At 40.0% G+C, this 13,917-nt stretch overlaps 1 protein-coding gene across 2 annotated transcripts in view; it reads right to left on the bottom strand.

Annotated features, from left to right (window-relative positions):
- The window catches only part of CSMD1 (CUB and Sushi multiple domains 1), a 1,337,717-nt gene that overhangs the window by 49,239 nt on the left and 1,274,561 nt on the right, over window positions 1-13,917 (bottom strand). For both annotated transcript variants that reach the window (XM_078386602.1, XM_020797818.3), the window contains 3 exons: window positions 3,492-3,680; window positions 2,042-2,215; window positions 184-366 (listed from right to left, as the gene is read on the bottom strand). In XM_078386602.1, coding sequence (XP_078242728.1) covers window positions 184-366; window positions 2,042-2,215; window positions 3,492-3,680 — 546 coding nt within the window. The remainder of the gene's footprint in view (window positions 1-183; window positions 367-2,041; window positions 2,216-3,491; window positions 3,681-13,917) is intronic.

Below are 13,917 nucleotides of genomic sequence, written 5' to 3'. Positions count from 1 at the left end.
GGTTATTCTGGGTGGGAGGGCAAACACACCCCGGAAGAAGCAAATGGTGAACCACTTCTGAGTATTCTCTACCTAGAAAACCTTGGAAGGGGGTCACACTACATGTTGGAATCGCCTTGATGACATATTTATGGAACTGAAATTGTGTGGCTTCTAATGTCTTCCACTTCAGTTAATACTGACCTTCACAGACTGGCTGAAAACCAGACCAAGAGCCATTAAGGAGACATGTTCTTTCTGAAGAACCTCTCAGTTGGTAACCCATTTCACAAGAAAAACGCAACAGGCTTTTTATCTTAAACTCATCCCCAAGTCTGGAGCCATGAGACGGTATTCCAGGGTCATCACAAAATCCTGGATTGTTTCCTATAGAACATGAGCATAAATAATTAAAATGATAACTATCTTTAGGCTTTTTCCAAGCTTGAACCCAAATCAACATAAATTGGCTAGGAATCCATGGTAGAATGGGGCTATGTCTTTGTTATACCTTTAGGATCAAAGTCTGAAGTACTTACAGTGGTGCCTCGCTTGACGACGTTAATCCATTCCAGCGAAATCGCTGTAGAGCGAAATCGTCCTCAAGCGGGGAAAAAAAAACAATTGAAACGCATTAAAAACTGGTTAATGCCTTCCAATGGGCTAAATACCTAATCATCCAGCGAAGATCCTCCATAGGGCAGCCATTTTCCGGTGCCTGTGTAGCGAAAAATCCGTCCTAAAAACAGCGGGGAGCCATTTTGCACAGCAGCCAGCCATTTTGACAGCCACCAATCAGCTGTTTCAAAATAGTCATTTAGTGAAAAATCGGTTCCCGAAGCAGGGAACCGATCATTGTTAAGCGAATTTTTACCGTTAAAACATCGTTTTGCGATCGCAAAAACCTCATCATCAAGGTGTTTCGTCATTTAACGAGGCAATCATTAAGCGAGGCACCACTGTATTGGTCACAGCTAGAGATGGGCATGGACCTCAGTTCGGAGGTTTGTGCCGATTCATATGCACAGCACCACAGGTGTCACACATTCCCTTCCCTCATCTCGCTGGCTGGATCCCCCCCCTCACCAGCTGGCATGCACTCCTCTCCTCCTCCTTTTCAGCTGTTCAACCAGTCTACAGCTGGAGCATGGGCTTCCCTGCCCCGCTTCCTTGGCTGATCACCCATTAAGACAAGGAGGCAGGCCAGGCAAACCAATGCTCTTGCTGGGGACTGGTCGAACAGCCAAAGAGGAGGAGGAGAGGCACACACTCCATATGAACCGGCACGAATTCCTGAACCGAGGTTTGTGCCCATGTCTGGTCACAGCACACTAAATATACCCAGAATGGACTTGAAATTATCCATCAAACTTCTTCAGCTAAAAATAGGGGCTTGACAGAAGATGGTTCTCTCTATGGCTTTTTTTCAGCATAAACAGTACTAAAAGCAATACTTTACATTGCAAATGTTGGGGACTGTTTTCCCATCTTGGATTATTTTCTGGAAGAAAAACCATGCCTGCACCCAGCTCTGCTTCTTCCTTTCGGCCCACCTCAAACAAAGTTTCTTCATCTTTGGTCAGGAAATGTTGCAAGCAGTAGTTTGCAAGACTGGGGATTTAGGAATCTAACATCCAAGCACGCAATTTCCTTGGAGTAGAGTCCATTTCGATAAATATTTAATGTGTTTTCAAAGTTGGTAGGTATAAATCAGTGGTTCCCAACCTTGGGTCCCCAGGTGTTCTTGAACTAAAACCCCAGATGCCTTCACTACTAGCTGTAGTAGGCAGGATTTCTGCAAGTTGGACTCCAAGGCACATCTGGGGACCCAAGGTTAGGAACCCGTGGAAAAAATGAATATCTACTTATTGTTGGGAAGACCATGGAGACAGTCAGAAGAAACAGACATTAAATTATTTAAGGGGACTAAATAACCAAAGGTAAAATTAAGACACAAAACTTGGCTTACTATCTATGTATTAAGTAATATACTTCTCCTATTTAAAACTAGTACAAGGAGAGATTCCAGTAATTTCAGCTCCACTCAGCCAATTCCGCATACCTGAGCAGTGAGGCAGGGTTCCACTCCAACGGCCATTTTCTTGGCATGCTCTACTAGAGTTCCCTATGAGAGTTCGACTTCCTTTACAAGAGTAGTGAACTATAGATCCATATGTAAATTTTTCTCCTGATAGGATTGCATTGGTTGGAACTCCAGGATGTCCACAAGATATTGCTGTGGTAGGGAGGAAAAAGGGGATTGGAGTTGTAGTCATTCATATTAAGAACAAGAAGCACACAGTCTGTAAAAGTTTAGGAATATGAAGTTTGCTTTATACCCTGGTGGGGAGTTGAGCAAAACAACTAACTTAGGCCCATCTCTTTCCTTCCTCTCCTATGTTCCTTGCCAAACCACAAAAGATGCAATAAACACTTGCAAATTTTATTGTCCTTTATGAAAAAAGGCTGTCTTAACACATCAGGAACCCTTACTGAAAGCAATGTTAATGACTGTGAGACTTCTGTGTGAGAGCAAAGAGGCCAGGGCTTTTTTTTCATCATTAGTAAAACAAAACACCATAGGTTTTGACACACACACACACAAAAGCCCCACCCATATTTTGTGTAACGAAGATGAATTTTTGTGTTAAAACTTTATATCATGCAGCAACCAATTCCAAGAATTTTTCACACAGGTAAATCCCAAAATGTAAACAATGCATTAACACTAACTTAGTACCTAAAAATTCATTTGGGGAAAAAAAAACGTTTAAAACGTTTCATTTTCACCTGAGAGAATGAACTAAGAAAGGATTGACACCACTACTCATCCTGCTGCAGAGTAAGCATGAATTTCAGTCAGAGCTCTGGACTCAAGAAAAAGAGCCAAAAACAGGAAAACAATCCATATGTCGGTGTCCTATTTCTAATAATGACTAGTGTACTGGCCTCTGTGCGAAAGAGGACTTCTCTGGATCCTATAATAATGTTTTCATTGACCTTTTGGGTGAGATTTATCTTTGTCTAAAAACAGAAACTACAGGCTATTGGATCTTCCTTTCTCCTCCACCTCTGCACTCTCACTGTCTCAGCAATATCTCTCCACAGCACCCTTCAATTGCTCAGGGCAGACTGAAGAGCACACAGGGGGGCAGCAGGAGGAGGCTGAAGGCCTTCTTCCACTGGGGTCTGTATCTACAGCAAATAAACACAACTGCACACAACCTCACGTGCACTTCAAGAGCAGCGATAATTGCAGGCTAACAAAAACTCTAAAAAAAGATTTGTAGGATGATATAAAATGATGTCTTGTCACTTAGAATGAATGTATAAGGAAGAATAAGAAAAAAAAATAAAGATATTTGTCCAATATAGCACCTGATAATGGCCTTATAAAACCGGATATTTATAAGCACCTTTGTAATAACAGATAATACTGAACTTCTAAATTTAAAAACAAAACAAAAAACAAACAAACAGGTAAATGTTAATTAAATGTGTTGGATACTTACACAAACATTTCGGTAATGACCTATCCCACAGACCATTAGCTTTACACGTCAGAGCAGAAGATCCTAGAAGATAAAACCCTTTCTTGCAGTGGTACACCACACTGATTCCATATTTAAAGGATTCAGGGAAAATTTGCTGCCCATGGCGAACGGCATTTTCCACAAAGCCTGGATCTGAACAGTTCACCACTGCAAATCAGAGGCACAGTTTCTGGTTACTGAAGAGAGGGACATTCTTCGTATATAACATAGCAATGTCAGTGAAATCTCAAATTACAGTCTATATTAATGCCAATTTGGTTATGTAAATACAGAACAGCATGTAGAAAACTCTCACCATTTCTGTTTCTTGATGACTGCTATTAATTTATTTAGTATCAATAGAAAGAAGGAATTTAAAATAACAGAGAAGTGGTGTGACTCTTTACATGACATAGTAACACACACCATATATGTAAAAATCTGTGTTTCAATTTAATTGAGTGTCTCCAAATCCCACTTTTATCTTTTTCCATTCTTCTTTTGTGTCCAGTTGCAAGATATTGTGTTACTTTCTGCATAGCAATTCATGTGCATTTTTAGTGCATGTTTCCTCACTTCTCCCCACTGAGCAAAATATTTTTGCATGCTTTTCAATTATGTCCCTTTTAACCAACTGCATTTTAAATATCTACTGTGTCACCCTTGATTTCTTAGAAACACACTGTAAGCCTGGCATGCTCATGAGTTTTTCTTATGGCGTGTGCTTCTTCTGAACAAATCTCGGCATGTGAGGAAATGCTACTTTCATCAAATCCCATGAAATTCTTTTTCACCGCTAGCATAGAAAATGCTGGTGTTCAAGTAAAGGTGAAATACCCACAAATAGCCATAAGGACAGAATAGTTTTCGGAGGGGTAGTATTGTTAGTCTGTGAAAGCATATTGAGAAGAGACAAAACAAAATAAAAAACAAAGAATACAAAAATGCTGCGGCATCTTAAAAACTAATTGCTCTATTTTAAGGTGAGCTTTTGTGGAACAAGTCCACTTCCTCAGAAAATAAAACAGATCTATGGAAAGGATAAGGGACTTAGAACTTTTCAGCTGAGAAAAGCAATGATGGGAATACACAACAGTGGTTTGTGGAAGCATTAATTAAGTAGAGAGAATGAGGTAAGGCAAGTGGTAGAAATAGGGAGAGGGCATCATGGAGTGGGTAGGAAGGAACATAAGGAGACATAAAGAGAAGAAGAAAAAGAAGCTGAGAAATAAAAGTACTTTAAACACCAGCAACAATCCAAGGCAAGAGATAAGCATACTTAAGGCCCACTGATTCAATGGCATTCAAGTGCATGGACCTGCATTCAAGAATGAGAAGTTTATGAAAGAGAGAACTTAACAGATCTCCTGAAATCATGCAGTGTAAGCATTTGAATGTTAAAAAGTTCAGGTGACTAGAGCTTTGTGTAAGACTATCCAACCACACATTTCTTGTCAGTTTGCTCTTTCACTGGGCTAGAATCCTGTGCAGAACATCAAGGCTGAAGAGTATCTAAAGAGGAAGGGCAAATCCTTTGTTTGTGGAGAAAGGGAGATTAAAATCCTTGGAACACCATGTAGATTTGGTTGTTGGCCCCACAGTAGAAAGGTGGCTTACAGCTTGAGAGTTGTTCCACAGTTTCTCTCTACATGGAGGAGAGACAAGCTTTTTCACATTTCATCTCTTCAGTTAGTAAACCAACAGGGTTCTAGTATTCTTCTCACAAACTGCTTCTGGCTTTCCAAGGAGGGGAAAAAGAGAGCAGGGAGTTGGCGAGGGGGAGAGAAAAGAAAAAGAATAGCAAAGAAACAAGTCCTTACCAGTGAGCCAGCAATTGCACCTTTCTCCTACTTGCAATTGGTTTTTTGGCTCATATTAATCTGCCATTTTTATCCCTTCTCTACAGGAAGAACTCAATTGCATTTGTAATTAAGGCTGCAATTTGCAAACCTCTTAAACTGGCTGTTTTAACTTGGGTCCTTTTAATAATGAAAGAGACGTGTACCAGAACAGGTGTTTTTTTTCTGCTCTATGTTAGCTTACAAAGGAAAGAAACCATGCCTTCCATCTTGTTAGAAATGAAAGACTGCTGAAATTGTAGGTTGCAGGAACATCTGCTTATAATTTTGACACGTACAGATCATGCTTTGCATGTGGTTGCAATGAAGCACATATAAAATTACTGTAGCTGGCAGCCATTATCAATAGGGTTGCAACCATGCATTGATTGAGAGATTCAGTTAATTAATGGGGAACGCTTTAAATCAACTAGAAAGTCACACTTTATTAATCAGGCAGTGTATTTTTTATGTTAATTGTTCTCAAGTAGTGATTGTTGATTACGGGCATCATTTTAAAAGAGGAAATCTTTAAGAGACAAAATGTCTCTTTTCTGGAAGACATTTTTATCTTCAAAAGTATTGATCAGTCATATGCAGTTTTAATTAACACATCAATCCACTGAAACACATCTGATTAATCTCGTAAGTTTTCTCCAGCATGCAATGCTATGCATGGTTGGCACTAACGTCAGTCCTACTATGTTTGGTGATATTCACTCTCACCTTAATGTGCATAAGCGTGCAACTATGTGGTCAAATTATGTGAATTCCAGGTGTTGTTTTTACTTACTGCATGATGCAAAGGTTGGTTTGAATTGGTCCAGCCCTTTTTGCTTCCAAAGTGGGCTCCCTCCCCTCTCTGCTCTTTGAGGGCTTCTCCTTTTTTAAGCTGGAACAATCTGAACAGGCTTTTCCGCATGTACTTCATTTTGATGTTTTATTGTAAAGGTTGGAGATTTGTCTATAGGTGGTGTTTTAGTGACATAGTGAGTTGGTGTGTGATGTTCAGGACTCAGGGGGACATTCAAAACCAAAGCAACATGACTTTAATGTGGGGAATTGGGTGCTAATCCTTAATCCTATCAGAACATGTGGGAATGCCCTTTTGTTGTGAAGCAAAAGTTTTGTGCTGTTAATTACTAACTAAAAAAAATCTGTAAATGTCATAAAATCACCTTCCCCATCCCATCTGTTACTCTTTTCTCTTGCTTTCAAGCAATGCTTCTAAACATTGCCTCATCTCTGTTCACATATGGTTTTAAACTACTAGCATGATAAATTGCCACCAGATATGAGGTAGTTCCTGCATGTGTTACTTGAATGCAAGGGAAAAGAGTAACGAAGGGGAAAGGGAAAGTGGTGATGTCTGTTATGGAATCATTCTGATGTGTGAATTACGATGTATTTTGCAAAATTATTGTTCAAACATTTGATTTCTGTACTCTTAGACTGTTAATTTTTATTATACAATGTAGTTTTTCTATAAAAAGGTTTCTAAAAATGTAGTAGTCTGAAGCTTTAAATCAGAAAGCTGCTTCATGGTGAACTATAAAAGAATCAGCAGAGGTGGGACCAGAGGACGGAAGAAAAGAAGAGGGGCTTAGGACTTGAATACAACCCGCATCACATCTAGTACGAACAGTGAACTCCCTAAACCACCCAGAGTGCCCTTGGCAGCCAGATGGGCAGTATAAAGGTCAAACAGATAAATGAAATAAAATAAAATAAATCTGCAGCCCCTATATAAACACTGATTGTGATTTTGAATGTAATACAGGTTGCAAACCAGTGTAGTTACACCCCAAGATTGTGAAACTGTAATGACAGCCCTGGTTATTAACTATTACATCACATACAATACAAAATTCATATATTTGATCATTCACCTGACCTCTTGGATCTCAGACTGGATTCTACACATTGATTTCCAGCTCTTCTTACTCTGGGCTTCTAAAAGCATATTTTTTGTCATACATACAGGTCCAAATGCTAAAATATATTATTACTAGAAATGTACTTCCAAATTGTTCCATTCCATAAAATATTCTCCTCGAAAGACTTCCACAGGGAATAGTTCATACAACAAAGATATTGGATTTGCCGGTGTAGTAATGAGTTGTAACAACCATATGCTTTCTGCCACATCTAATATCAGTTCAGAATGCAGCTATAAATAATGTGAGGGTGGGGTAGTGGTTTTCTGCCTGAATCCGGAGGTAATGACTACATTTAGCAAGTTCTTTCTCGATGAAGAGGTGCTATTACACGAAGCAGAGACCATTATGTTTCAAAATAATCATCACCACTAACTCTACCCAAAAGCAATTCGGACTGAATCATCAGGGCTGAGGGGAAAAGAAAGAACAATGGAACTGCTTATCTTTGACAGAATGACATATTTAGTGTATATATTACCTAGATTTGTCTCATGTACCGTTTCTTCTGTGACTAGCATCTAACCAAATCATAGACAGTCTGTTCAAAAAAAAATAGTTATACTGTATAGCATATCTTGCAGCCAGAAGTTTGAACATGCCTCTACCCATACATTAAATTCTTACTGCATGCATTTGTGCTTTGGAGACATGTCAGGAAGCTGTAAGAAATAGAGCCTTCTCAGCTGTGGTAGCTCAGCTATGGATTTACTATCTGTCTAGAAAGGTGCCCAAACCAACTTTTTCTTCACCATTTTAAAAAGGGATGATAGTAGACTCTTTTTTGTTGGACCTTTGGACCAGTAAAAACTTAGCCCTGAATGCTATTTACTTGTGTGACTGTGGCAAAGCCAATTGGACAGGCAAGAGGAGGTCTTTTCTAGGTCTCTGCGTCCGGTCCTCCCCTGGATGCGCAATGGATTGCATGATCAGGTCTTCAGTGGCCAGCCAGTGGAAATAAGAACAGCTTGCCCAAACTGCCCTTACCTACACAGTTTTCCACAAAATGATTTTGGCCTTAAGCTAGAATTACATAATGTGTCACCAAGTCACAACCAACTTATAGTGATTCTAATAAGGACAGTGATATATTTACCAGTTCATCACTCCCCAGTGAATTTCCATGGCTGAGTGGGGATTTGAACACAAGACTCCTGAGTCCCAGTCCATCACTCTAACCACTACACCACACAGGGTATCCCAGAAATAATACTATTGCGGGTATAAACTGGATTTTAAAGAAATGTTGATTCTTCTACTATGATTTTATAACTTTAATTAGTAACATTACAACTTTGCAAACCATAACAGACTGATTACTGTAACTGCTGCCATTCAAATTGTCCTCTGTGCACTCATCCATATTGGGTTTTGTGCCTGGGCAGAACCCTCTATACTCCATTGTGGGGCAGAGGTTTTTGGTAGGAACCCTGCTCTCTTAGCACCTCAGCATGTATGCCTAAAGGTTATGGTGATTCTTGTTCAGTTCTTAGACTGTTGCAGCATAAAACAAAGGAGGTACATTCAATCCTTCCAAAATTTTCCAGTTTATGAATGAAGGAAATTGTTTTTGTATCTCTGATTCAAAATGTCAGGAAATGGGCTGACATTGCCTTGCAATATCATGCCTGCATTGCCAAGCTTCACAGAGGAAAGTCCTATTTCCCCTGATCAGGAGAAAGGTGCCCTACAACTGGAGCCGGTTAAAACCAGTATGTTAAAGTGGATACAGAATCTATTGTTCTTAATTGTTTTTAACTGTTTGAGTTTATAATGTTTGATGGAACCAGCCTGGAGTAGAACTTTGTCTTCTTCTTTCTCCAAACCTTTATTGGCATAAATACAGCTGGGATAGAACTTTGTCTAAAAGGGCGAGATAGAAATCTAATGAATGAATGAATGAATGAATGAATGAATGAATGAATGAATGAATGAATGAATGAATGAATGAATGAAACAGGGAAATCGACAACCTCCCAAAAATGGGAGGGAATATGGACAAAAAATAAAAAAATTGACTGCAAGTCAAACTTTAAGAGGAAACTGGTCTAAAATGTACTACTGGTGGTATATAACCCCCCCCCCAAATTAAAAGCATGGACAAAAGTTATTCAGGTCTCTGTTGAAACTGCCAAAAAACTGAAGGTTCTTACTACCATATGTGGTGGACCTGTAAAAAAGACAAATAAATTCTGGAAAGACAAACATTTGGAAATGCAAAAGATTTTGAAAGTTGAATTTGAAATGAAACTAGAGACCATGCTCCCTGCAATGACACCAGACAAAATCTTTACAAGAACTTTTCAATTACCGTATATGTTGACAGCAGCTAGGGTTGTGATGGCAACAAAACATAAAATGGATACATGGTTTTTTAAAAAGAGCAAAAGCGTGCTGCATATATACTGTCCCATAGTGCTTCAACGACTCTCTGGGCAGTTTAAAAGTTAATTATGCAGGCTACACATTGCCCCCCCCCCAGTGAGCTGGGTACTCATTTTACCCACCTCGGAAGGATAGAAGGCTGAGTCAACCTTGAGCCAACTACCTGGGACTGAACCCCAGGTCATGAGCACAGTTTTGGCTGCAGTACAGCAGTTTAACCAGAGTAAAAGGTAAAGGTAAAGGTTCCCCTTGACAATTTTTGTCCAGTCGTGTTCAACCCTAGGGGGCGGTGCTCATCCCCGTTTCCAAGCCATAAAGCCAGCATTTTGTCCGAAGACAATCTTCCGTGGTCACATGGCCAGTGCGACCTAGACACGGAACGCTGTTACCTTCCCACCAAGGTGGTACCTATTTATCTACTTGCATGCTTTTGAACAGCTAGGTTGGCGGGAGCTGGGACAAGTGACGGGAGCGATCTTACGACTGCTGGTCTTCTGACCCTGCAGCACAGGCTTCTGCGGTTTAGCCCGCAGCGCCACCACGTCCCTATATTTAACCACAGTAATGGCTGATAATTCAAGTCTCTGTTCAGGAGAGGCTATTTGAGTTTTACTGAGCTCACCCGCAACAATGTACTCTTCCTCAGACACATACGTAGGTGGTCACAAGCAAAATGTATATTGTGCTATTGACAAATCCTAGGATTGATACATCTGGTTAAGGAGAGCACTGCAATGAGTGCCTCCTTGCTTTATTCATATAAAACAGAGTGGCTATTCTGTTTGACCACCTTCCGTTAAGGCTCTTCCGCTGAAGTGATTTAACATGCATGCTATGTTGGGACACAGCAAGGACACAGGGCTATGCAAGTGAGCAAACCATCTTGTGAGTGACACTCAAGAGTGATGTCTATAAAGAAAGCAAGAAGATGTCATTGAGTGGTTAGTCACATCAGAAGGCTGAGCAAACTTTCTCTGGAATTGCAAGGAAGGTCTCATAGAGATTCATGTCAGGAAGACAGGTTGCAATAGACATACTGCTCTAATAGAAATTTCTCCTGATAGTCAACTGAAATCTGGCTTCCTGTAATTTGAGTCCACTTTTATGTGTCCTTCACTCTGGGATGATCAAGAACAGATCCTGCCCCTCCTCTGTATGACAGACTTTCAGGTATTTCAAAAGTGCTTTCATATTTCTCCTCAGTTTTCTCTTCTCAAGGCCATAAGTCAGAATCAACTTGACGGCATACACTTATTATTATAAACATGTCCATGTCCTTCAGTCTTTCCTCAAACTGCTTAGTTTCCAGTCCCCCCATTCGTTCTTGTTGCTCACCTCTGAACCTGTTCCCATTTGTCTGCATTCTTTGCAAAGTGTAGTGTCCAAATGGACACAGTACTCAAGATGAGGCCTAATCAGTACCAAATAGAGAGGAACTAGTATTTCACTAGTTTTGCAGACTATACCTCTGTTAATGCAGCCTAAAAAACACTGGCCCTTTTTGCAGCCACGTTGCACAGTTGGCTCATATTCAGTTTGTGTTCTACAACAATTCCAAGATCCTTCTCACATGTAATATTATGGAATGAAGTATTCCCCATCCTGTAACAATGCATCTGGTTTCTTTTTCCTAGGTGTAAAACTCTGCACTTATCCATGTCAAATTTAATTCTGTAGTTTTCTCTTATAAAGTGCCAGAATCAGAAGAGTTCAATGATGGAAGAGCAGAGGGAGGCAACTCTCCAGCAGTGAGGTAGTTCAGTCCATGACCTGAATGCAAGTTAGTTGGAAGACGGAACTGTATCAAATGATTGCTCTTCACCCAAGTTATAAATGAAGACAGCAGAGCAGAAGGAGATTGACTTCTCACAATGACAGCTGTAAAAAGTTACCTACATGAGAAATAAAAGGAGGAAGGAAGGAAGGAAGGAAGGAAGGAAGGAAGGTAGGTAGGTAGGTAGGTAGGTAGGTAGGTAGGTAGGTAGGTAGGTAGGTAGGTAGGTAGGTAGGTAGGTAGGTAGGTAGGTAGGTAGGTAGGTAGGTTGGTTGGTTGGTTGGTTGGTTGGTTGGTTGGTTGGTTAAATCTTCTCTTCCACATTGGAATGTCCCTTGGCATAGTTTCAAACTTTTGAGGGAAAAAGACAAAAAGGTACAAAATAAAGAAAAAGTGAAAAAGAAAAAAAAGTGCCATACTTCTTCAGATAGTATTCAGATGAAATTATGCACATACTCACAGACACATTTATCCAAAAGAAGCCTAAGTTAAATGATAGAAGTAAAGTGGTGGATCCTGACAAGCTACTTGTATAAGCTCGCTACTCCTATAAGAAAGAGATGTAATTTGTGCTACTTGTTATTCCTCCCCCCCCAACAAGAAAGGATAGCTATGCTATGTACAGATGCAAATTCTCCTACATCTTTTATTTCTGAGTAAAAGAAAGAGAAAAGATCAATTTTTCATTTCGCCATGAGATTTCCCTGCTGCAGGATCACTCCTAAGAGAAATCTCACTGTAAAGCTCTCTCTGCAATTTAATTTTAATGTAATGTAGGTCAAGCTGTCAGAATGGCCGCAGAGAAGCCCAACGGCCCTAGCTGGCACAGCAGCAGGACTAGGGCTATGCTGCCTTTGAGACCTGTTGCAGAGTGCTGCTAATTGAAGTCTCACCTTACCATGGGGGAATCCATATATGTCACATAAAGGGTTTTTTTTTAAGCCAGACTGCATGCTGACATGGCAGAACTAAAGCATTTAGTTACTGCTCATACCATTTGTCACTATGAAGAAGACTAAAAGGATAGGCAGTGGGGATGGCTGCTCAAAAAGGAATTAAGAGATTCCAATAGTTAGCTATCGAAATTAATTTTGGGGACAATTAAGCAGGACAGACACATACAAACAACACAGACAGGAAGGTAAGGATCACTATATCCTGTTTGAAATGCTCTCCCTAATGGTTGAATAACAGCCTGTAACCACTCATGCTCAGAGACATCTTATCCATCAACAATCTCATTCACCTGCAACACTGAATTGATTCCAGAAGTAAAGAAAATTGAAAATTCAGCACAAGATGATATATATGAAAACACAAGCCAGTAATCTTCCACTGGACAACAGTGAGTAGTGAGTAGCATCAACTTTCCAAATATGTACTCTGATCACAGAATCACCATGAAAGCAAACAGAAAACCCTCAGCACAGCATTTGGTGCTCATGTAGGCTCTGGCAAATCTTGGGGGCACTAGCCATGTCCTGCTGAGAAGTTCTGCCAACAGGGAACTGTCAATGCTGCAGGTTTTTCCGTGTGGCTTCAGCATTATAACACAAACATGCCTTCAGGCCTACATGGCAGAATGCTAGGTCAGTACAGCTCACAATGTTCCCATTTTTTCCCTTGTCGTACAACAGGGCAACCTTTCAAAAGTATGTGCATGTAATCAATCACGCTTATAAAAAAGATTGTGTGCATTATTCTTGGAGAAGAATGGGAAACATTCAGAGGTTCTATGCACCACTCCATTCTACCCCTTTTTAAAAAATGGGGTTTTAAAAATCAAAACCGTTGTGTCCTCTTGAAGCCACAGATAGCAATTTCAACAAGAGGAGCTCCCTACAAACAAATGAGAGCTGAGAAACCTCCAACTAAAGTAGATCCACTGAAATCAATGAGACTTGATCAATGGGACTACACACATAGTATCATCCTTTATACTCACTTCATATTAAAAGCTGGTTCTACTGTAAAAGTTTGTCAGAACCCAATTTTTTAAAAGTGATTTGTTTCCACTACTTGTGACAATTTGAAAAAAAAAGTAATTTGTTCCATTATTCATTACTCAAAAGTAATTCATTGCATGCCTTTTAGTAGCATGTTGCTTAAATCAATCCCCAGAGTAGTGTGTTAAGGTAGGTTTGAGTGGTGGGAACATTAAGAGTGCTTGTGTGATCCCTAACACCCAACCACCCCCCAACATCCAACCACCCAAGCAAAAATCTGGGCTCAAAAAGTCCCCCTTTTTCTCCCAGGGGATATGGGAGCAATTTTATTATATTAAAAAAATTTTAAATTTCACTAGGTGTTTAAAAAGAGCTTTTACAGCACCGCCCATTTTTGTAATAACTTTATTTGTTTATTTACATTTGTAGGGAACTGGAATTGCAGAAGTGATTCTGCCCCTCCAAAGTCTATGGATAGAACTGTTCACCTTTCCCTGTTTTGCTACCATTGATGTTACATTTAAA

The sequence above is a fragment of the Pogona vitticeps genome, chromosome 1 (assembly GCF_051106095.1).
Source record: "Pogona vitticeps strain Pit_001003342236 chromosome 1, PviZW2.1, whole genome shotgun sequence".
In the NCBI taxonomy this organism is placed as follows: Eukaryota; Metazoa; Chordata; class Lepidosauria; order Squamata; family Agamidae; genus Pogona; species Pogona vitticeps.
This window is presented reverse-complemented; position numbering and strand designations above follow the sequence as displayed.